This window comes from Prionailurus bengalensis, chromosome B1, assembly GCF_016509475.1.
Source record: "Prionailurus bengalensis isolate Pbe53 chromosome B1, Fcat_Pben_1.1_paternal_pri, whole genome shotgun sequence".
Taxonomy (NCBI): Eukaryota; Metazoa; Chordata; class Mammalia; order Carnivora; family Felidae; genus Prionailurus; species Prionailurus bengalensis.
Window position 1 is genome coordinate 138,120,830 of NC_057344.1, and position 24,620 is coordinate 138,145,449.

Sequence of the window (24,620 nt, forward strand, 5' to 3'; positions counted from 1 at the left end):
GTTTATAGTCACAGTAAGAGATTAACAATAGCTAATAATAAAATAGAAAAATTATAGCAATATACTGTAATACATATATAAATGTATATGAATGTAGTCTCAAAGTATTGTACTGTACTCACCTACTTGTGATGATGTGAGATGATAAAATGCCTACATAATAAGATAAAAGTGAGGTGAGTGATGTAGGCATTGTGATTTAGCATTAGGGTTAGGCTGCTACTGACCTTCTGATGACATGTCAGAAGGAAGATGTCTATTTCTGGACCCAAGTTGACTTCAGGTAACTGAAAATCAGAATGTGAAACGACAGATAACTTGGGGGACATTGTTATCAATATTAAAGATCACAGCGTTACAGAGAATCCTCTACTTCTATCCTTTTAATTATATAAAAAAATAACTATTATAGAGGCAAATCAATCTTGTTGCCAGAAGAAAAATAATTGAATACTGCCTACCACCAACAGATGATTTTATTGGTTCATTTTTAACTTTTAGGTGGTTTGACATTATCAATCACTTCATGCATCATATGTGAAAAAACTTAGGGTGTGTTCAAAGTGATACTGATCTATATTCCCTTATTAGAAATCACTGAGTATCAACGTATTTTGGAACTGAGGACATTTTGGACTTAAGAACATGTATACATAATTTTAAAAACTTTTTCTTTTAAAACCAACTTTAAGGGGTATAATTGACATACAATAAATTGTATCCATTTTAAGAATACTTAGTGAGTTTAGGCAGTTGTATACCCTCATGCAACCACCACAGCCAGGGTCAAAAACATCCCATCATTCCAGAAAAGTTCCTTTCAACCCCTTGGGCCATAATGAGACCCCATAATCAAACACATTCATATTTCTGCACTGGCATATATGTATACTTACACTAAATGGTGTAGAATACTAATACTTTATGTCATATTGGGCAGGTTTTTCTCCTGAGTTTGTCATAAGCTTTATAAAATAGTTTTAAAAAATTTTGGATGTTGAGGGGCACCTGGGTGGTTCAGTCAGTTAAGTGTCTGATTCTTGGTTTCAGTTCAGGTCATAATCTCACAGTTCATGAGTTTGAGCCCTGCACTGGGCTCCATGTTGACAGTGTGGAGCCTGCTTGGGATTCTCTCTCTCTCTCCCACTCTATCTGACTCTCTCCTGCTCCTTCTCTCTCTCTCCCTCTCTCAAAAATAAATAAATTTAAACAATTTAAAAAGTTTTGGATTTTGAAACTGTTGATAAGGGATTACAGATCTGATTTAAAAGAGTTATATTTCAAGCCCAACATGGGGCTTGAACTCATGACTCTGAGATTAAGAGTAACATGCTCTACTGATTGAGCCAGCCAGGCACCCCTATATCACTCTTTTCATTCCCTGTATTGATATTTTCCTCAGAAGGTATCTGAGGGGAAAAAAACCCTCCCTTATTCATTTAAAAATCTCTAATTTTTCTACCTGTTTATTGTCTGTCATTTCCTCTAGAACTGTGCTGTCCAATATATAGTCATCAGCCACACATAGCCATTTAAATTTAAATTAAGTATAATTAAATAAATAATTAGCTGCAGTAGAGCCACACTTCAGTGGTCTGATAGCCACATGTAGCTAGTGAGTACTGTATTAGATAGTGTGGATATAGAACAGTTCCACCATTGAGGAAAGTTCTATTGGACAGAGCTCCATCTTGTTTGCCACTTTGTTCCCCGTGCCTTTCACGGTGCTTGGGATCCAGTAGATGATCAATAAATATTTGCTGAATAAATGTTTTTTAGCTCATCTGTAAAAGCCATCATGCAAATATAAAGCAAAGATTCTTTTTTGAAATAGAAATGTTTGAATAGCAGTCACTCTCAGGAGCTAAAATGCTTTCTCTGAAAAAGTAAAAATATTAGATTATATATTAGGTTGTACTGTAGCTTTGATTATTAATAGTTTTCAGTCATTGAGTATTTACTACATTCCAGGCACTGTTGGAAGTGTTTCATGCATAACTCCTCAGTATTCTTTACAACAACCATAGGATGTCTACATTATTTCCAATTTACAGATAAGGAAACTGAGACCTGTGTGAAAAGTAACTTGCTTGAGATCTTGCAGCTACTAAGTAGCAGGGCCAGAATTTGGGCCCAGGCAGTCTGGCTCCAGATGCTAAGCAATTAACCCCAACATTGAGCTCTTTGTGATTTTTTAAAAAAAATGTTTATGTATTTATTTTGAGAGAGAGGGAGAGAGAGTGGGGGAGGGGCTGAGAGAGGAAGAGAGCGTCCCAAGCAGGCTGCGCACTGTCAGCACAGAGCCTGATGAGGGGCTGGGTCTCACGAACCATGAGAACATGACCTGAGATGAAATCAAGAGTCTGATGCTTGACCAACTGAACCACCTAGGCCCCCCTGTGATTGTTTTTAATAAGGACCACTTAGTCTCTTCTTTCCAGTATTCAAACGTCTATTTTCTTTTTTCTCATTTAGTTGCATTTAGCTAGGACACCCTAGAAAACATTACATAATAGCTGCTATAGCCCCGCATCCTTGTCTGGTCCCTGACTTTAAGGTGAAAGCTTCCCCCATTTCACACTAAGGTATGATGTTACTATTTTCTGATGATTATCTCGATCCACTTAAAGAAATGTTCTTTTATTTCTAATTTACTATGAATTTTTAAAATTCAGAAATGGCTGTCGAATGTTATACAATGCATCCCTAAAGAATACCATTTGGCTTTTCTCCTTTAATAAATTGTCTGAGTAGATTTTCTAGTGTTAAACCACCATTCTTAGAATAAACCATATTTTGTCATGTAATGAATTCTTTTTAGTATCACACCACTGTTTCTGATACTTTAATACTCAACTGTCTGCAACAAAGTCATGGTGAGAACAGAACTTCCTCCCTTTGGGTACTGTTTGTTTTGGGTTTTGATATTAGGGTTATGCTAGCCTTGTGAAATAAACTGAGAAATTTTCTCTCTTTTTTGGAATATTTCCCCAGAATCCAGCCAGGTTTGGGTACTCTGTCTCAACTTCCTTCTTCCTTCTACAATTGTCATACATAGTACCACCAGTCACTTAAGTTTGAGAATGTTTTCTCAGGCTAGCTCCCAAGGGTCCTCATAAACTGGACTCACCACCTACTGATCCCCAACAAAGACTGTTTACCATTTAATTTTCTCCCTTTCCTTGCACAGGCCACAGACATTGTGGCTTCCAAGCTTTTGCTAATTTCATGCCACTTGCCTTACCATTGAGTTTGCCATGGTAGATAAGGGGTGGTGTTGATTTCTGCTGAACTGAACTAACATTTGAGGTGGGAACTGTGTAGCTGCCTGACACCTCTCTCTTTCTTAACCCTCAAAATCCTGGGAAGCTTTGTTATTTTTATTTTGTAGCTAGGTAAAGGAACTTGATAAACTGCTATACACTAACGTATGAGGTGCCAGAATTTAAAACCAGGACTGCTTAATTCCAAAGCAATTGGGACAACATAAATCTCACCTCGTTCATTTTGTTTCCTGGTCATAGTCTCTCACGTTGATTTGTGTATGTCTTCCGTGCTCCATTAGCAATTATGGACTGTACTATACCATTTAACATTACCCTGTTTTGTATTGTTTGTTTGTTTCATCTGTGTAGTTCTTGTCTCGCACAACAGTTATTAACTGTTTATCTGGCTCCACATTTGGCTGTCTTTCATTTTTTAATAATGGACAGTGGGAAAAATAAAAGAAGTAAAAGGTGACTAAATGCAATAATTTTGATTGTGTTAGTCTTAGCTACACATTGCAAAAATCCCTTTCAAAATAAGTTTAACTCTGAGTGGTCTCCCAGGGACTTTTTAGCGATCCCTGCAAAATTAAAGCCTAAAAACGAGAGATGACATTTATGAATACTGATCACCGAAGCACATTAAACAGTGACAGTTTGCTGGAAATCACACCTACAACACTGACTTCCTAACAAGGAAAGCTAGAAGATGCGGCAGTCTCTCAACTGCAGGCGCAACCCGGCTTTCCCCCTCCCAGCTCTGCCAGATGGAACTTTCCCTGCGAAAGCTTTGACGGAACGCCCGCTAGGAGTCACGTGGAGCTGGCGCGTACTCCCGCGCCTTGCGGAATGACGCGAGGCTCGCGTTGCCAAGGGGAGGGGCAAGGCGCCGCGGAAGGGGCGGGGCGAAGGAAGCCAGCCGGGGAGGCGGGGCCGGTAGAGTAGAGGGGCGGGCAGAGAGGGGCGCGCGGGCGGGGAGGGCCCGGCGTATTATGGGATGCGGCGGTGGAATGGCGCTGGGCGCGTGATTTTGAACAAACCCGGGTCTGTGTCTCGGAGGCGCCGCCGCCGCCGCGGCTGCTGGGAGCCTAGGGAGCGCGGCGCGAGGAGCAGGCGGCGGCGCCGCCGGCTTTGGTAAGTGTCAGCTCTGGGGGTGGGGACATCTGGGCGGGCGGGAAGGGGGCGCCGGCCCCCACTGCGGGTGGTGGAGCGGGCGGAGGGCGCCGGACCGCCCCTTCTGGGAGCCTGGGCTGGTGGGTCTGGGCGGAGAGCGGGAACCTGGCGCCCGGGGCTGCCGCGCTTCATCCCCGGGCCTCAAGGGGCGGGAGACCCCTCCCGGCTCGGCCTCTTCCCGCCTGCACCCCGGAGGGCGGCTGTCACCCGGCAAGGCCGGCGCAGGGGCGGCCGCCCGCCCTTCCCGGCAGTCTGGAGGAAGAGTTCCGGCGGCTGTTGACACGCACCTTGCGTGGCCAGAGTAGCAGACTGTGTCCGCCCTGGGTTTCTGGGAACCGGTTTTGCTGCTGTGTCATTTTGTACCAGCCTCTCCTTTCCTTGCTGCCCGCCGCCCCGTTCTTCCTGCGCCCCTTTGTATGATCTCTTATTCGTGTGTGTCCGTTTTCCTCGCGAAGCCCACCATCTAAATGTCATAATGTCCCCGAGGTGCACGGGGAAAGGGAGCGGGCTGGGGCTTAGCTTGGCCAAGCAACGGTAAACACCAAGCACAGTGCGGATGGACGGGGCTTGCGGGGGGTGGGGGTGGGAATAAAGTTTAAAGACGAAGAAACTGGGAACACTTGAGACTCTCATCCTAGTCTAGCAGGCTGCATAGGTAAAGAGCGATTGGGCTGGGTGGTAGATAGCACTAGTTTAAAGCCTGAATCTACTGGCTTTTGTATGGAGTTGTCATTCAAGAAAGGTAAGGAAATGAAATGGTTTTTTCAACTTCCACCTTACTTAGACTAACTTTTAAAAAAGACAGTAGACTGACCCTGTTCTCAACCTTGAAATTCAGTTTGCTCATTTCAGGTAGATCTTTCAGAGTATATACTGTAGTTCAGTAGTGGGTTTAGAATTCAGCTTTTGAATGGGCGATTAGCAAATCTTTCTGAAAATAAAAAAGGTAACCAATTTAGTTTTTTGTTTTTGCTTTTTAATTCTGTCACAAGCCTTGCAGCTTATGGTTTTGTGTTATTTCTAGGATGATTAAAAACTGCTTACGTTCTTTTTTAGTTATTAATCCGCATAATGAGAGTAGCTGGTGGGAAAGATGGGTAACTCTGGGGTCTTGTTCTAAAGTAAGCTGTTTATTTTCTCTGTATTGAACAAATATATCTGCGGCAGATTTGTTTTTTTAATTTAGTGACTTAGATCTTAATATTTGGCAAATAATTTTTGTTTAGAGGTGTGTTTCCTGTATTTTAGAAATTGTTCATTCATGATTAGGATCGATATATTTTAAACCTACTTGGGCTTTGACGCCTTAAGCCAATGACAAATTGGAAGTCAATGTTCACGGACAGAAATGATCAGATGAAATTAAGTGAAGAGAGAAATAGTTGAAACTTTATTTTTAAAATTAGTCGTCTTGACCACATTATCAGCAGGAGGATCAGTGCCTGTAATTTACAGATGTGACGGGGAGATAAGACATGCATATGGAAATGGATCGCTCTGTCAAAGTAGTGCTGAAGTGGAGGAAAACGTCAGTCGGTGAATGACATTAAAGGTCTTAATCATGTTTTTAGTATCTGAAATGAGCACAGTGAATAAAACGCATTGCTTCATCTGTCTCAAGTTGCTTTACTGAAAATGAAAGTGTTTGGATTCTTTATTGTCCTTATGCCACCTTCCGTGTGGCTTTTGCTCTTCAAAACGAAAATATGCCGGACTTGGGACTCAGCAGGTAGAGCGACTTCCTTTCGCGTAGCTGCCGGGCCCGCAGAAGCACCATTTTTCGCTGTGGGGTGAAAGGTCTCGGCGTGGGCTGTGTGAGCGCTTGTATCTCCCTGTGCATTTGAAGGTTGGCGGGGCGGGCGGGAGGTTTCCCCGGATATGTGGGTGTGCGCCTCTCCGGAGGGGAGGGCTGAGGAGGGGAGGAGGAGGAAGGGGGAGGTTACTGGCGGCGGCGGCGGCGGCGGCGGCCCGGGCTCGGGCTGTCGGGGAAGCTGCTGAGCTGTGATGGTGATGACGAGGTGAAAATGGCGGATCTTTCGAAATACAATCCCGGCCCCTGACATACCAGAGGCGGCGGCGGCGGCGGCGTCGCCACCCGGGCTCCCTCCTCGGCCCCCGGGTCCCCTGTAGCGCTCGAGTTCGGGCAGACTGGGAAAGGAAGCGGCTGGCCGGAGCTACCGTGCACAGGCAAAACAAGCACCGCCCGGGCTCGGAATTGCCCGGGACCTTCTGGAGCCCCCACCTCGGAGCCGGAGGGAGGAGAAAGCGGCAGCCGCTGGAGGTAGAGGGGAAGGGGGTATCCGAGGGCTTCTCTGCACTGAGATCTCTATTATTTAGGGGGGTGGTGGGTAAGGGAGGAATTGCGTTGTGGATCGAGGAATGACTAGTCCAGAGTGCAAAGAATCAGTAGCCTCGTAATGACATCAACATTATTCTATGAGTGTTAAGAGGGCTCGAGTTTGCTCTTATACCTAAGGCTGCTGCTGAGGCCTAGAGGAACCACTAGCACTTATCATGATTTCCTTACTTAATATTTAAAACATCCACTGTGACGGGTGTTGGTATGGTGATGTTCAGTTTTATAGGGGTCTATGTTTCTTTAGGGAGGCAGAGCATAGGCATTTTATTCTGCATTTAAGCTCTGTGTCTTAGATCGTAGTCTGTAACTTGTTGGGGTGTGGATGCTCACATTTTTTAAACATATGGACCAGTTTTGTTACAATTAAAAATGTTGTCTTTTTCTTTTATGGCTCTGTCATCCATAGAGTGACCCCTTTGCCCCTGCCGTTTGGCAAATAACAATTGAGATACTGTCAGTCATATTTTATATCCATGTTTTTCCCTGCCCCCCCCCTCCATTTCATGAATTTGGAGACTAAAGTTATGGAATATTTTGTAATATGTAGATTTTATAATCCAAGGGAAATACAGTTGTGGGAGTTCTATTTTGACTCACAAGTTTTACCTTTGTTGTTAAGGAAGTTGTGATGGCAGGACATTAAGTTGGTAGAGATGAATAGAGACCTCTGCTTTTTTCTGAATACTGGACTTGTTAGCTCTTTGTTTAAAGGGCTGGAGCATTGGAGTGATTGACTTTATGATGGCCAAAGTTTAATTTTGTTTGGTTACCTAAAGATCCAGGTATGTTTTAGATTGTGCTACAGATCCCTCAGGAGTGTTTCTGCTTCCATATACCAGTAGTGTTACTGAAAAGTTATATTTGAATCAAATTTTTATACATTAATTTGGGCCCTCTAGTTTTCCCAGCTTTTGTAGTGGAAGGTTGGGTTCAGTGACGTTGAATATAGGAGCCTGAACAGAGAAGTGAGTATTTAAGAAATGCCCACTGGTAGTGTTTATGATTAGCAGTAATTTTCCTTATCCAAGTGTCCTACAAAGAGATGATGTCATAGAATGACATACAATATCATACATCATGTGTTTCGTTCAGAGGAGAAATATTTCGTGTGCATGTGTGTATGTAGTCTAGCCAATTATTTGGCTTTCACTCATTAGAAGAATAAGGGACCAAAAAAATTATAGAGGAAATAACTGTGGAGGTACTCAGAAGCTTTAGTGAATGAATTTTTTTGTTAATCATTTGATGTTCTTGTATTATCCAGTCGGGATTTGGTTCTGTTTTTTTCTTACAGCTTTTATGTTGCAATTATTTGGTACATGTCAGTTAGCTGCTAAGTTAGTAGCAAAACTCAGAATTTAAAAAGTAATTAAAGAGGGAGATTAAAATGCTTTTTCATTGGCTTTTCTCTCAATCACAGAGGACCATTGTCTTTTTTGATTCTTTGTGATTGTCTTTAAAGGCCAGTTTTCACCTTGTTACAGTTAGAACAATTTGTCTATTACTAGTTAGAAGTATGCTAGAAAGAGATGAAGAGTTATGCTACTGGAGATAGCCTAGTGTCTTTTTGGGGGGGGAAGAGGAGCATTATAGATTTTCATTGCTTATTTCAAGTGTTACTATTGGATATCTTTTATATGTCATATACTGTGCTAGGAATAGAGGATACCTCAGTATCATCGTCTCAGGAAACTTTCAGTTTAGGAATCCATGGGAGATAAAGTTGGAAGGATGGATTAGGTAGAACTTTAATGCAGAAGACCTTGAGAGTTACAGAAAATTTAATTTTTTTAAAGTTTTATTTAAGTAATCTCTATACCCCATGTGGGGCTTGAACTCATGACCCTCAGATCAAGAGTCATATGCTCCTCCAAATGAGCCAGCCAGGCACGCTGACAGTTACAGAACATTTTTAAATAGGAGAGTGACAGCCTCAGAGATGCGCTTGAGAGAGATACGTTCTGTAACTTTTCTGTAGAATGTGTTGTAGGTTAAAGGAGATGGAGGTAAAGATACCATAGTAGGTTCCAAACTTCAAAGATTTAGCAATTCTTGGTTGCAGTGGGAAGGAGACATAATAAAGGTATAATATGCATGTATATTACAGATTAATAGTTGTATGAAGAGACATCAAAGATGATAAGATCTTAAGCCTTACTGTTTGGTAGAATATCAAATGTGGTACACTATTAACTCAAATGAAAATTCTTTTCCTCTTGCTCCATCTAAATCATAGTAACCCTGCAAGTAAATGGAGGCTTAGAGAGATTACTGCTTGGGGTTACGTGTTAAACAACTAGGAGAGCCAGCATTCGGAAATGAATCTTTCTGATTTGAATCCCCATGTTTTATCCACCATGTTAGTCTTAAGCATGAATAATATACATATATATAGTTCTTCTTTAAAGGGAAGAAAGTGTATAGGTCCTTAGTATTGGCCTAAATAGTTTTATTAAAATATTTAATTTTTAGATGTATATAAGCATAAATTCTTTATGTTTATTGCTTTTAGTAAGTGTAAAATGCAAGTAGATTTATAAATGAAATAGAAACAAAACTACAAAGCCAGTAAAACAAATTAAATTTAGGGTAATGGATGATTTTTTTTTTTTAACATTTATTTTTTGAGAGACAGAGCACGCACGAGCAGGGGAGGTGCAGAGAGAGGAGGAGACACAGAATCTGAAGCAGGCTCCAGGCTCTGAGCTGTCAGCACAGAGCCTGACGCAGGGCTCGAACTCACAAGCCATGAGATCATGACCTGAGGCAAAGTCAGTCGCTTAACTGACTGAGCCACCCAGGTGCCCCTGGATGATGTTTTGCTGAAACAAACTCTTTCTTTGCATAGTGAATATACTGTTGCCCGCCTTGGCAAGGTGTGCAGTTTTCTATATACTGTATATCCTGTGATATACCACTTTTCTCTGTTTGAATGCTGTAAAGCTTTCCTCCTTAAATCACAGATGGTTTGGCTTTTACTTAGCATAAATATATCATTTACCTTGTAAGACCCTTCTGTGCATTTTTTTTTTAGACCACCCTAATTCTAGTACCATTGATTGTAAGTATGAGGTGGTTATTCAGATGATCCAGAGTACACTATTTAACACATATTATCAAAATGAAAATACAGACTTTTCAAATATTCCTCAGGAATAGTCTAGTCCTCCCAGTTTAGTTTGAGAAATGTAGTTATGTACTTCGTTTTTTGAGCTGTCAGTGTTTGATTTTAGAAATCCGGGCTAAAATCCAGATGTTATAGTTAACCAGTTAGTGCTGGTGGTAAGATTTAGGTACAAAAGTACAGCTCTTATTACTCAGATATTTTTGTCTAATCTGACAAATTATTCACCTGTAATATGACGATAGTTCACCACTTCATAATGTTATATGCAAGGATGAAAACATTTGTTCACCCAGGTTGTCCTTCACCTATAATTAAGAAAGTAACAGTGTTTCAGCACTGATAATATTCCATGAGAAACTTTTTATTGAGTGCATGAGTGGAGGGGAGGGACAGAAAGAGAGAGAGAGAGAGGGAGAATCCGAAGCAGGCTCCATGCTTAGCACTGAGCTTGACACAGGGCTCAATTCCAAAACCCTGGGATGATGACCTGAGCTGAAATCAAGAGTCAGATGCTCAACCAACTGAGCCACCCACCCAGGTTCCCTTCCGTGAGAAACTCTTAAAAGATGTAAACGCATAGAGCATTTGCCATTTCTGTCTTACGTTATTTTTTATTTTATATTTATTTATTGTAATCATTCACTATCCTAAGTCAAACCCTCCATAAATCTCTGTCTCAAACTAATTACTGTAATAGCCTTCTAACTGGTCTCTCTGCCTCCAGTCCACTAAAATACTGAGATGAAGTTAATCCTCCTAGAGTACAACTGTGATCATGCCATTCTACACTTGATCTTAGCCAAAAGGCCGAGAAGCGATGTGATCATGCCATACTATTGATTTCTAAGCTTTGTCAGGGCAAGATCTTTGGTTAATTATCCATAATGCCCTTACAAAGTTGGGAAGCAATAAGTATTTGTTAATTAAATGACTGATAAAAATTTTAAAATGGTTAAAAATTAAGAGAACCTTATCAATTTTAAGATGAATATAATTGCAGAGGGTATTAGTTAAAAGTTAATTCTGAGTATTTAAAAACTTATTTGAAAAGGAATTTCTCAGTTTGTGCCTTGTGAACTTGTTATTTTATTTGAAGTGTTGTGAAGTCTTAGAGCATTATATAAACCTGTCTTACTCAAATAGACAAACCAAAGTTATCTTTCAGACCCCAATGTAAATAATGCTAGAATTTTAGATGATACCTCTTCTCCATGATTAAATGATTTATTCTTCAAATTTGTATTGAGAAGTTATTATGTGGCAGCTCTCTTCTAGGCATTGGAGATATGGGATCCAGTGATGACGACAGACAAGTCCCAGTCCTCATGAAGCTTGCATTCTAAAGAAGTAGGGGAGGAAGAATCAGACTATAAACAGATACTTTCTAGTGGTAAATGCTATGATCAAAATACCAGGGTAATGTGACAGAGTGCCTAGGACAGTGGAGATGAGAGTGAGGGTGCTTTTTTAGGTAGAACTTAAAATGTAATATAATTGGACATATTAGAAATCATTAGGTTTTCTGAAATCAGTGAATTTTTAACTCTCATTAGACTTAAACCATTCAACCATGTTCAACTGTGAGAAGGAAAAACTCAATGTATGGCTTCCAGAATTGTACCTTGCTTTTAGAACTTTGTTTTATGAGCAAAAAAAATATTGGAGGCATGAGGAATACATTGTATGTTCTGTCTTCTTTCCTACTCTACCTTGACGTGTAACCCTTTGTACAGATGAGGTGAAGTAAAGCCCCTCAGTCCTCTTGGCTTGTGAAAACCCTCTCTTTTCTTGGAGTGGTCCTCAACACAGTGGTGATGAGGTTGCATGTGCTAGTACATATCTTCCATTCCTAAAGGATAAAATTAGAGTGATGATTCATGTAGCTACATGGCCAAACCCTTTCCTGCCATGCCCGCAGCTCCTTTTCAGAGTTTCTTTTAGCACAGGCCACCATGCCTTGCATGTGACCCTGATTGAAACAGATATAGATGTCTAACTATAAAGCATTTATCATAGTCTGCTCAGTGGCTTTGAGGTGTGCTGGCTCCAGAATTCTGCAAGGCCCTGTACTGCATAGAGACTGGCCAAGTCAAGCAGACCTTTTCTTGTTAGAAGTTTGAACTTTACTCCTAGTTCAAGGGAGACTCTAATCCTGTAATTCCTAGTCTTTTTTAACAGGACAAATAAAAAGACAATCTGAATAGCAAGCTTCAAAATATATGAAGCAAAGATGCACAGACAAGGAGAAAAAGAAAAACCCACAATCATATCTAGGGATTTTAACAGTCTCACTAATTGATAGAAGAAGAAAAAGTGACAAAATAGAAGATATGAACAACACTATCAGCCAACTTGATATAAATGACATTTGTAGAACACTGCCCTCAGCAACTGTAGAATACATGTTCTTTTCAGGTGCACATGCAGTGTTCACTAAGATAGACCACATACTGAGCCATAAAATAAGTCTCTAATTTGAAATAATGGAAAGAGTATCACATTCTTTGGCAATAAATAGTAAATTAGAAATCAGCAATAAGATAGAAAATCCTCAAATATTTGGGAGTTAAATAGCATGTTTTTATTTTTCCATGGTTCAAAGATAAAATCTCAAGGAATATTAGAAAATATTTGAAGCTAATAATAATAAAAACATACTGAATGCAGCTAGAGGTTTGGGGCAAATTTTTAATATTAAGTGTTTATTTTAGGAAAGAAGAAAGGTTTAATCCGTGAAACTAAGGATTTTAGACATACTTTTTTCTGGGAAGAGCCAGATAGGAAATATTTTAGGCTTTGGAGGCCATGTAAATCTGTTTTATATAATTTATATATACTTTTCCCCCCAGCTATTTAAAAATATAAAAACCATTCTTAGCTGGAGAGCAGTAAACAGACTATGGGCCTGATTTGGTCTGTGGACTATATTTTACTGAACCCTGATCTATGCTTCCATCTTAAGCTTCTAAAAGAACAAATTAAACATAAAGCAAGTAGAAGGAAGGAGATAAAGGTAACAGTCAATTAAATAATAAATGGACAAAGAATTGAGAAAGTCAGTGAAGCCAAAATGGTTCTTTGAAAAGATCAATAAAATTGATACATCTTCAGCCAGACTAATTAAGGAAAAAAAGAAAGAAAAAAACACAGAAATTACCAAAATGAGGAATGAAGAGTTGACATTTCTACAGACATTAAGATGAAAGAATATTATGTATAATTTAATGCTAACAAATTTGACAACCTAGAAGAAATAAATTCCTTGAAGGACACAAACTACCAAATATCAAAGGTCACTGAGTAACCTGAATAACCCTGTATCTACCAAAGAAATTGAATTTATACTTAAAAAACAAGAAAGATTTATGTCTAGATGGACTCACTGTTGAGTTCTAACAAACAGTTCAGGAAGAAATGGTAACAATTCTATGCTGACTTTTCCTGAAAATTGAAGAGGAAAGAATATGCCCCAACACATTTTATTAGGCTAGCATTATCCCCGACAGCCACTCTAAGAAAAAGAACTACACACCAGTGTCCCTCATGAATGCAGACAAAATATTAGGAAATAGAATTCAGGGATATATACAAAGTATAATACATCATGACTGAGTATAGGGCTTATTTCGGGAATGCAAAATTGGCTTAATAAAAAAGTCAATATAATTCAAGGCTAAAAGAGAAAAGCTGTGTGATTATCTCAATATTTGCAGAAAAAGCATATGACAGAAATATCCATTTATGATTGGGGAAAGAAAAAGATACCAACCAAACTCCAAAAACTGGAATATAAATATGCTTCCTGAACCTGATAAAGGGAATTTGTGAAAAACCCACATCTAACAAATGAGATTGGTAATAAGGCAAAGATGTCTGCTCTTACCACTTTTATTAAACGTTTTACTGGCGGTCCTACTCAGTGTAGTAAGGCAAGGAAACGAAATAAAAGACACACTGACTGGAAAGGAAGAAATACAGACATTATTCTCAAACAGCATGGATTGTGTTTGTAGAAAATCCTAAAGAATCTACATCAAAAAACTAAAGTTAATAAGTGAGTTTACCTGGGTTGTAGGCTACATGAACAATATGAAAAAAAAAAATCGTTGTATATACTAGCAACAATTGGAAAATGGAAAAACCAATTGCAATCCATCAAATAACATGAAGTGCTTAGGGATGAATTTATGTGCAAGACATGTACATTTGAAATATAAAACATTACTAAGATAAGTAAGTAGAGAGATATACTGTTGGGAGACAGTTTTCCATTGCTCTTTGCATTCCTGCACCTCTGCAACTGAGGCAGCAACTGCCCTTTTAAATGATCATTTCTAGGATGTTTGTATAGCAAACAGCCTTGAATGATAGAAATAGTGACTTGTGCTGTAGCCAAGGGCAGATTTGCTTATTGTGCAGTATAATAAAGATAATATCTTCTTGTGGACAAAAGGGCAGGTGTGCTTCAGCCCATTACAAATGAATCAGATTCTCTGAGCTCAGGGTTCTTAGTTGTGATTCTCTCATGTTCCTACTATACTGTAGAATCAAACATGATTCTCTCATGTTCCTACTATACTGTAATAAGTCCTGTGTCTCTACCTAGGACTACTGTGTGGTCTGCCAGTATCTGTGAAATGGTAACAGGAAACTTAGCTTACAAAGAGGGTCTGAAATCTCAGATTGCTCACAGGTCTTGGCAGTTTGGGCCATGAAAATGGAGTGTTGGCAGAGACATAGCTTTATGAAAGAGGAAGGATGAGAGCCATGTCGACTAGGTTAGGGGATATGAAAAGATTCTGGCATCTAGTAGTGAATGCTGTCACCCAAGTGGTGGCCAAGGGTGGCAGGGGCAGGGGAAGTATTCCAGTGTTCTGTCTCTTAATGGATAGTTAGGGTCTGAACGGAGAGCCCAAATGGTGCTTTGATTGTTGTACACTCAACTCCGTAGCCCCAACTGAAAGGCAGTGTGGCTGTAGTCACTGAGTTAAGGATCCCGAAAGCTGAGATATTGGTGTCAGAGGATATAGAATTTTGGGTGAATTAGAAGTTTGTTTAGTTGAGTTGGAACTGTGGGTACTTGAAACTGAAAGTAAATTCATTGCCAAACCATATCTCCTTCTGTGACTTCTCCCTCCTCCTACACCTTGACTTTCAGGTGCTTTAAGGAGAGGGATGAATAGAGATTGGGCAAAGATCTCCCTGTCCTTAAGCGGGGACCAAAGGCCATACCCACATGTCTAAATATACTGGTGGAGATTCAGAGCAGGGAGTCAAAACTTTATGGCTCTGTTGGATACTGGCACCCAAGTCATCATCCTGCCTTATTCTGTGGGGAATAGAGTGTGCAGATGCAACTGATGGGGCTTGGGCACCGTTTGCAGTAGGTAAGGGAAGCTAATGTGACATGATGGGTTGGGCCCTTTGTTGTTATGTACTATTGTGACTCCCATTGCTAAAGACATAATTGGTGTTGATGTTTTTACATGTCTACTTTAAGTTCCCATAAATATCTGAGGGGATTCTCCTGATCAGAAAGAGTTGCATGTAGAGAAATGTTAGTACTTTGAAGTCTCAAAATGCTAGTCATTCCTTTGAGCTACAAGTTATTGTGACTGATGATTTTATAGTATATATAAAGAGCTTATCCAACTCAATAAGAAGACAAAAAAAGCGGGGCGCCTGGGTGGCTCAGTCGGTTGAGCGGCCGACTTCGGCTCAGGTCACGACCTCGGCTCAGGTCACGACCTCGCGGTCCGTGAGTTCGAGCCCCACGTGGGGCTCTGTGCTGACAGCTCAGAGCCTGGAGCCTGTTTCAGATTCTGTGTCTCCCTCTCTCTCTGCCCCTACCCTGTTCATGCTCTGTCTCTCCCTGTCTCAAAAATAAATAAAACGTTAAAAAAAATTAAAAAAAAAAAAAAAGAAGACAAAAAAAGCCAGTATATTTTTTTAAAGGCAAAAGATTTTAACAGGCACTTTTCAAAAGAAGATGCACAAAGGGCACCTGGGTGGCTCAGTCAGTTAAGCATCCGACTTCAGCTCAGGTCGCGATCTCACGGTCTGTGGGTTCGAGCCCCGCGTCGGGCTCTGGGCTGATGGCTCAGAGCCTGGAGCCTGCTTCCGATTCTGTGTCTCCTTCTCTCTCTGCCCCTCCCCCATTCATGCTCTGTCTCTCTCTGTCTCAAAAATAAATAAAAACGTTAAAAAAAATTTAAAAAAAAACGAAAGAAGATGCACAATACACTGCATATATAAAAAGATGCTCATTGTTATTAGTCATTTGGACATTGCAAGTGAAAACCACAATGAGATATCACTTCACACCCATTAGAATGACTAAAATTAAAAAGACTGATAATACCAGTTGTTAGCGAGGATGTGGAGCTGCTGGAACTCTTGCACATTGCTGGTGGGTGTATACAGTGGTACAGCCACGTTGGGAAATAGTTTGGCAGTTTCATGGAAAGTTAAAAATAAATTTACCTTATGACCCAGCAAGTCTACTTCTTTGTCTTTATTCAAAAAATATGAAAATATATATCCATAACAAACTAGCAGTGTTATTTATAAGAATCCCAAACTGGAAACACTACAGATGTCCATTCACAGGTGAATGGATAAACAAATTGTGGTAGATTCATATGATAGAATATTACTCAACAATAAAAAGGAACAGAACTTGTAGTAAGTGAAGGAATGAAGATAAATTTCAGTCGTATTGCATGGTTCCTTTATGTCACAAGTACATAATGTATGATTCCATTTATGTGAAATCCTAGAATGGGCAAAAGTCAAAACTAATCTATAGAGTAGTGGTTGTGTGGGATGGGATGTTTGGGGTAGGGGATTGACTGTAAAGGAGTAGACTTGTTTTTTTCTTCATTTAAAAAATATCAGTGGTAAAAGTTTAAGGCAATGTAATTTTGTGATTAAAATTATGGACTTTGGTATCATAAAACATATCCTGAGTTTGAGTCTGGTCTCTGTCATTTACTAGTTATGTGACCTGGGACGGATTTTATAATCTAAGTTTCTTCATCTGTAATATGGGAGTGGTAATGATACTGTCTCAGAATGGTTGTGAGGATAAATTGTGCTATCATTGGCAAACACTCAATAATGATTAATTTTGGCCCTATTAGTATCTGTCAGTGCTAATTATAATTTGTTGCTCATGTCTGTTAATCTCAGAATGGGTATTGTATTTTTGTATTTTAAAAAATGGGAGAAAGAATGCTGATTAGGTTTCTGTGGATCTTTAATGTTATATGGGCAAGCAACATTACTATTTAGTCAGTCATGATCATGATGTAATGTTTAGATAAGGGTACTGACTTCTTTATTGGAAGTTCTACATAACCTTTGGCTAAAAGCATCACAATACCGGGGTGCCTGGGTGACTCAGTTGAGTGTCCGACTTTAGTTCAGGTCATTATCTCATGGTTCATGAGTTCAAGCCCCACATCGGGCTGACAGGCTCACTGCTGTCAGCGCAGAGCCCGCTTTAGATCTCTGTCCCCTTTTCTCTCTGCCCTTCTGCGCGCATCTGTCTCTCAAAAATAAACATTAAAAAACATTAAAAGTAATAAATAAAAGCATCATAGTTCTGATTTGTTCATAATCTGCTTTATTATTATTACCACTTTTTTTGTAATGAGACTGGTTTTTACGCCTTTTAAATGCTTTCTTTTTTGACATTTTAAATGGCCAAGGAGGATTTGAGAATCTTTTTTCCAAATAAAGTTGTTTTTGGTATGAAGTTAATTGATCAGACTTGAGCCAAATAAGTCATTTAATCTGCACTTGCTGAGATGGATTACTCTGGAACTCCTTTAACATTATTTTGAGTATTTAATGGATTTTTATAGATGGCAAACTACCCTCATTTTAGGACCTAGCTCCCTAGAGATTTGAAGATAGTTTCCAATATTTGTTTACATTTTAATCTTTCTTTGTGTGAATCGGCAGTTTTCAAGTTTGTCAGTAGTTTCAAGTTTGTCGCTCAATTATACATCAGTAATAAATAATGATTTTGTCACTTGCATTTTTTAAATAATTTTTTTTCTTAAATCTGTTTTGAAAACTAGTAATTTATTCATTTTCAACTTTATTGCAGCGCCTGATCAACTTTCTAGCTGGAGAACGATCATGGAGGTGGTGCCAGCTGAGGTGAATAGTTTGCTTCCAGAGGAGATAATGGACACTGGTATAACTTTAGTGGATGATGATAGTATTGAGGCTGTTATTGTTTCATCCCCAATTCCCATGGAGACAGAACTGGAAGAAATTGTCAACATAAATTCTACTGGTGACTCTACAGCCACGCCCATTTCCACGGAACCAATCACAGTGTACAGTAACCACACTAACCAAGTTGCAGTGAATACCACAATTACTAAAGCAGATTCTAATACCACAGTGAAACCAGCTTTTCCAAGTGGCCTTCAAAAACTTGGTGCTCAGACTCCTGTGACTATATCAGCCAATCAGATTATTTTAAACAAAGTATCACAGACATCAGATCTTAAACTTGGCAATCAGACCCTTAAACCAGATGGACAGAAGTTAATTTTAACAACTTTGGGCAAGTCTGGTTCACCAATTGTTTTAGCACTACCCCATAGCCAACTACCCCAGGCTCAGAAAGTTACAACTCAGGCCCAGTCAGGAGATGCTAAGTTACCACCGCAGCAAATTAAAGTAGTTACCATTGGAGGGAGGCCAGAGGTGAAACCTGTCATTGGTGTCTCAGCATTGACCCCAGGAAGTCAACTGATTAATACAACAACTCAGCCCTCTGTGTTACAGACCCAACAGTTAAAAACAGTACAGGTAAAAAAAAAAAAAAAAAAAAAAAAAAAAGAAGGGGGCTTATTAATTCAATTGCATGTTAAAAATTAAATTGATTCTTAGTTGTGTTTGTAGGGTAATTGCATAGTTGTTATTGAATTCTTTTGAATGTTGCTTTTAGTAATTTTGTGGGGTTTTTTTTTGTAAAATTTGATATGTCTAATGCTTTGAAAATGTTTGCTAGAGGACTTAGAGCAAACTTAATTTTTGTTAAATTTCTAATTTAGTGTATTTATAGCTTTTTCCTCATTTTTAAATGCATTTTATTCTCAGTAGTAGTTTGATTGCACGTATGCTCTGCTGGTATAAAGATACCAGAGTTGCTGCTAGGCTGTCAAAAAATCATTCAGACATAATTTTTTTCAGTTAACAGATGGCCAAAGTCTAGGAAAACTTGCTGCTCTGAGAAACCCTTGGAGCCAGCAATGGTACATACTAGCCAGCGTGTGCCGCCTCTTTGCAGTTTACTGTCCATTGCCATCACTCATGTTTACAGTGTGGAAGAGGCAGTGTCACATGATGGAAGGTAACATATTGGCTTTAGAATTGGACCAGCTGGATTTGAGTGACCTCTGTGCTACCCTATCACCTGTGGAACTTTGGATCGGTTACTTCTCTGAGTTTTTTGCTTTAGCTGGAAGATGGCTATTTGATCATGATGAAATACATAGTAAAAGATAGTACTGATGTAGTTCTCAAAACTTCAAGGATCCTTCAGAATGGTTCCTATTGTTAGTATGAACAGGATCCTAAGATAGAAGGTTAACAGAGCATACATTCAATGGTTCCCAGTTTTTTATGCTCAAATAGGCCTTTTGAGGTCACCACTGCTCTTAAAATAAAATGATCCACTTAATATCAGGAAACACAAATGCATTCCCTGTTTGAAAGGTTCATCTTCCAGAAAAAAGGAGGTGTGAGTTAGAGAACTCACGCAGGTATATAAAGCAGTAGGAAGATTTGAGGAACTATCCACACTCTGCTGATATTAGAAATAATGTTTTGGTTATTATGTTGGCAAAATAACTAGAAGCTTATTTTTCTTGGGTTTTTTATTTAAGCACTTTGTATGATTTCTCAAACCTTGTAATTTGCCCATGTTCCTCCTGCCACTATTAAATATTTAGTGCCCTTTTCTTTCTTGTTCATTATCATCTGTCACTTATCTCTACTTCCTTTTACTTCTTTTGATGAGAATCTCTTGAATGAGATATACTAATACCATCAAGCATCTTGTTGTCAAGTATGTTGTCTTTTTAAAATCAGTTTTGAAACTTGTTTTTATTAGTTTACCAGAGTTTATCTGGCTTTGGAGATGTGGATCATAACCACATTCACAATAAACTGATAATGAAAATCAGAATGTCATTTTTTTTTCATTTATTAGAGCAATGTATGCATGCTGTTTCATGACCAGTTTACTTGTATCTACAAGGTTTCTACTACAGTCCCCTAAGTACTTACAGTGAAAGCATTTATTGTTAATTTTATAAAACCTGATTCTGTTTATTAAAAAAAGAACTTCTATTTTAAAAAAATAACAAAAACAGAAGAAACCCCAATTAGAATATTGTTCCACTTGTCCAGTTATTTTTAGGCAAATCAGATCTTTCCAATTAAAAAGTAAAAAGCTACAAAGCTCTAAAGCCTAGGAAAAAAAAAAAAACAAGAAGCTACACATCTATGTTTCCTCTTTAGGCACCAGAATATGTGGTTTAGTATTACACGGTGTATATGATTCTCTGGTTTTTTTCCTAGACAATCCTCAGCGTTGTCTTAAGTTTAATCAGAGTATTGAAACTGTTAGGGTATGGACAGCAGGTAAGGGTGGAAGAAGGAGACCCATCTTGAAAAATGAAGGAAAGAGGTGACAGTTGAGGCCAGAGGCAGTAACAAAGAGGTATAGTTATACTTAATTACAGATATATAAACACTTTCCCATGTTTCTTGTGCGTAGTGTGTAAGAGTAATTAGTAACTAAGAGTTTGGAACAATATAGCTCCTTATTAGTTGCTGAGTCTATATAATACAATGCCAATTATTACCTGCATGTATTATTTGATTATATATTGGGCTATATTTGTAAATTTCCTTTTTTGATTCATTTTTGTCTTTGTTGATTAGATAAATTTATTAAAAGTGATACTTTATGTTTTGTTTTACTTAATAATTTTGTTCTAGAGTAGTTTAGAATTTATAATACAAATTATTATAGTTCCTTGAAGGAACTATAAACTGTTATTTTCAACAATGAGCCACTAAAGAAATGTAGCCACAGGGGCAAATTGGAATTATTCATTTGAATAACTAATGTGCCTTTGGTTGTATTGTTTACATTTTTTCCTGATTGGTAAGTATTCATATAGTCATATGATTGTGAAAATCAGTTAAAAATGGAGAAATACTCTAAGCTCCTAAAAGAATGTTTATTATAAGACATGGGTTTCTAAGAACATCAATACTTTTATCTTTAGAGATTATTAATAAGTCAATAGATGACATATTCTGACTTATTTTAGAATTTAGGCCTGTAAATACATTTGGGAAATATATCCCCTGTATGTCTCCCAAATTGCATCAATGGTTATACATTTATTTGGATATATCAGTTTTGCAAGCTGGATTTTTTTTTTTTTTTAATTTTTAATGTTTATTTATTTTTGAGAGAGAGAGAGACAGAACGTGAGCAGGGGAGGGGCAGAGGGAGACACACACACAATCCGAAGCAGGCTCCATGCTCCTAGCTGAGCTGTCAGCACAGAGCCCGATGCAGGGCTTGAACTCATGAACTGTGAGATCATGACCTGAGCCGAAGTCAGATGCTTAACCAATTGAGCCACCAGGCGCCCCCAAGCCGGGTATTTTTTTATACAGTAATGGATCTCCTTGTTTTGTTTTTTTAAAAAATGATTTGTATTTCATTTATATATTTTTTTGTCAGTAACATGTTCTGAGTGTAAGAAAGTAATATATTCTAAGTATAAGGTAATGTATTATTTAGTTTATAATTTGAGCACAGCGCTGATATTTTTCTAGGTCTGTGATCCATTGCAGCTTCTGGTATGCTTATGTTATTCAAATTGGTCGTGTTTATTCATTTAAAATTTTTTTGTAATGTTTTTATTTATTTTTGAGACAGAGAGAGACAGCGCATGAACGGGGGAGGGTCAGAGAGAGGGAGACACAGAACCCGAAACAGGCTCCAGGCTCTGAGCTGTCAGCACAGAGCCTGACGCGGGGCTCGAACTCACGGACCGTGAGATCATGCCCTGAGCCGCAGTCAGATGCTTAACCGACTGAGCCACCCAGGTGCCCCTTGTGCTTATTCATTTTAAGTCTTTATTTCCAATAATAGCAATTTCAGGGCCTTAGTTTTCATATCTGACAAAATATTTAATGTCTCCCCTATCACAACTAAATTTCTGCTTTTAACTTTTAGAAGAAGCTATGTCTTTGCATACATTGATAATTTCAATATTAAAACATTGATAACTCTACCCTCTTTGACTTGTGGAGAATTTTAGTTCAGGTGAACAGGATGCCAATATAATTTAAGATCAGGAATGAATAAATATAGACCCTACCTTCAAAGAATTGATAGTCTAATAAACAGTATTTTAGCAAATGGTATTTCTAGAGGCTTTGTCTTCAGAATAGTCTGTTTTGCCAAACTTGTCTCTTTGTATCCTAGGATATTAACTTACTCAGTTGTTTGTTTATCTACCCTAATATATAGATCTAAAGCTGAGGATCTAATCATAACCTGTCTTTAATGTGTATTCATATTTTGCTTCCAGGGGCCAATGTAATTGCATTTGCAGGTGGCTTCATCATTTGCACTATGCTTTCTTAACTGACTCTATCTTTTTATTACTGAATAATTTGTTATTTTGAGAAAGAATATTGCTGTCATGTTTTATTATTGTTTATTATTAAGTAAGCATTATTAAGCATTAAAATTATTTTTAAATACTCTTTTGGTTTTCATCATATGCATATTATCCTACAGACTAAAGTAAGGATTTATAATAAAATGTAAAGGTATTGCTATATATTGGCTTAAGGATGGGATCATATTAGTATTTTGATGAATGGCTGCATTTTAGATGTTTTTAACATTAATATTTAGATATATTCTGTTAAATGAGCCGGTTTCATATGTACTTCTGTATATCAATCTTCTGTTTAATTTTGACTGAATAGGTGTTTTACAGAAACAAATGGCCTTCATAGTTATTTATATATTTCAGATTGCTAAGAAGCCTCGAACACCAACCTCTGGTCCAGTAATCACGAAGCTGATCTTTGCAAAACCAATTAATAGTAAAGCAGTTACAGGACAGACAACTCAAGTATCACCACCAGTCATTGCAGGTTATATTTCTTTATAGTTTATTAAGCTATATATTTACCTTCCTTTTAGGTTTAAGAAAGGCTGTTCTGCCATCTTGAAATGTGTTAGTGCAACAAGTAGAGTTATTATTATAAACCAAACTAGTTAATAAGAAATGTTATTTCTTACACTTATTTAAATGTGTGCTCTGAGCAAATGCCTTATCTCAAAATCAGTCCATTACTTTAGTCTCCTTAGTTTTTGGTAGAATTTTACCATGAAAGTAGCAAAGTCTTAACCTTCAGTAATACTAGCTAACATTCATCTAGTGTTTACCACATGCCTCGCACTATTCTTAGCCCTTTACATGTAGTCACTTATATAGCCCTTGGGCAATCCTGGAAGGTAGGTACTAATAACAGCCCCATTTTACCAGTGTAGAAATGGAGGCACTCAGCCAGTAAATGGCCGAACTGGGATTTGAACCCAGGCAGTTTGTCTCTAGAGCACACGTAGCTAAGTTTAATAGATTTAAATTAATACACGTGAGAGTATACTATTTCATGGTTTCTGTTTGTTTTTGGTTTCAAAATGCTTTATATGCAGTTTTCTATGAACAGAAAATGGTCACAATGATAGTAATTACTTATGTGATAACAAAATTTTAGCTATATTTACCAGCAAATTCTTCAGTGTGGCTGAATGCTCTTTATTATATACTTTAATAATTTGTCATCACCAATTACTGTAACACCTCAAATCTTGACTTTGAGTATTTCGTTTTCTTTATTAGTTTATCTGCCATTGTATTCCCAATCTGGCAGTTCTTTGACTTTGAGATCTCTGATCTGTTAATCATTCTTTCTCAAGAATCACTCACTTCCTGTCCTCAGATTCTTCCTTAGTCAATATGGAGTCCAAGACCCATAATTATCACTTCGTTGCAACACCATTGATATTCCTTTCCCTTTCTCCTTCTATAATGGCTTAAGTCCAGCACTCTTCTTACTCTGCCTGGCAAGCAGTGTGATCTTTCTAGAGACATACAGCCATGGTGACTGGTCTTTAATTCAGAGCTGTACTAACATGAACGTTTTCACCACTTAGGAGCTCATTTCTAATTTCCATTGTGTTTTAAGGGCTTATGGAAGTACCTCTGGATGGTAAACTTTGACTAAATACTTTCAAATGCTAATTACCCATTCCTAGAATGTGTATTCTTGAGGCAGGTACTTTAAATGTTAACTAACCGTGAGGGGTAGGTGGGAGAGGATATATATGAAAACCACTGTCCACCATTTTTGATAAATTTATAGACAGTGTAACAACAGGCAACTCTGAAGTCAGTGGCAGTGATCTGTCATTTTCCTGAAGCTTTGCATTGTGTTTAGGGAGGCTTCTCGTTTTAGCAAGTGAGAGGAGGCATGGAAAGATTGTAGTTTGAGGGCAGTATTGTTGGGTGAATGTATTTTTCTCTTTTGGCCCTCAGCAGAGATTTGTGATGTTATAGGA

The 24,620-nt window shown here is 38.4% G+C and overlaps 1 protein-coding gene across 6 annotated transcripts in view; it reads left to right on the plus strand.

Annotated features, from left to right (window-relative positions):
• The first annotated feature begins 4,183 nt into the window (after positions 1–4,183).
• LIN54 (lin-54 DREAM MuvB core complex component) overlaps positions 4,184–24,620 on the plus strand; it is a 72,996-nt gene continuing 52,559 nt past the window's right edge. Inside the window, exons 1-3 of one of the 6 annotated variants that reach the window (XM_043572301.1) lie at positions 4,184–4,400; positions 18,042–18,094; positions 23,026–23,149. In XM_043572301.1, coding sequence (XP_043428236.1) covers positions 18,074–18,094; positions 23,026–23,149 — 145 coding nt within the window. In that variant the 5' untranslated portion in view covers positions 4,184–4,400; positions 18,042–18,073. Of the gene's footprint in view, positions 4,401–6,368; positions 6,721–18,041; positions 18,758–23,025; positions 23,150–24,620 lie in introns of those variants that run through there. The other 5 variants (XM_043572297.1, XM_043572299.1, XM_043572296.1 and 2 more) reach the window with 5 other exon arrangements.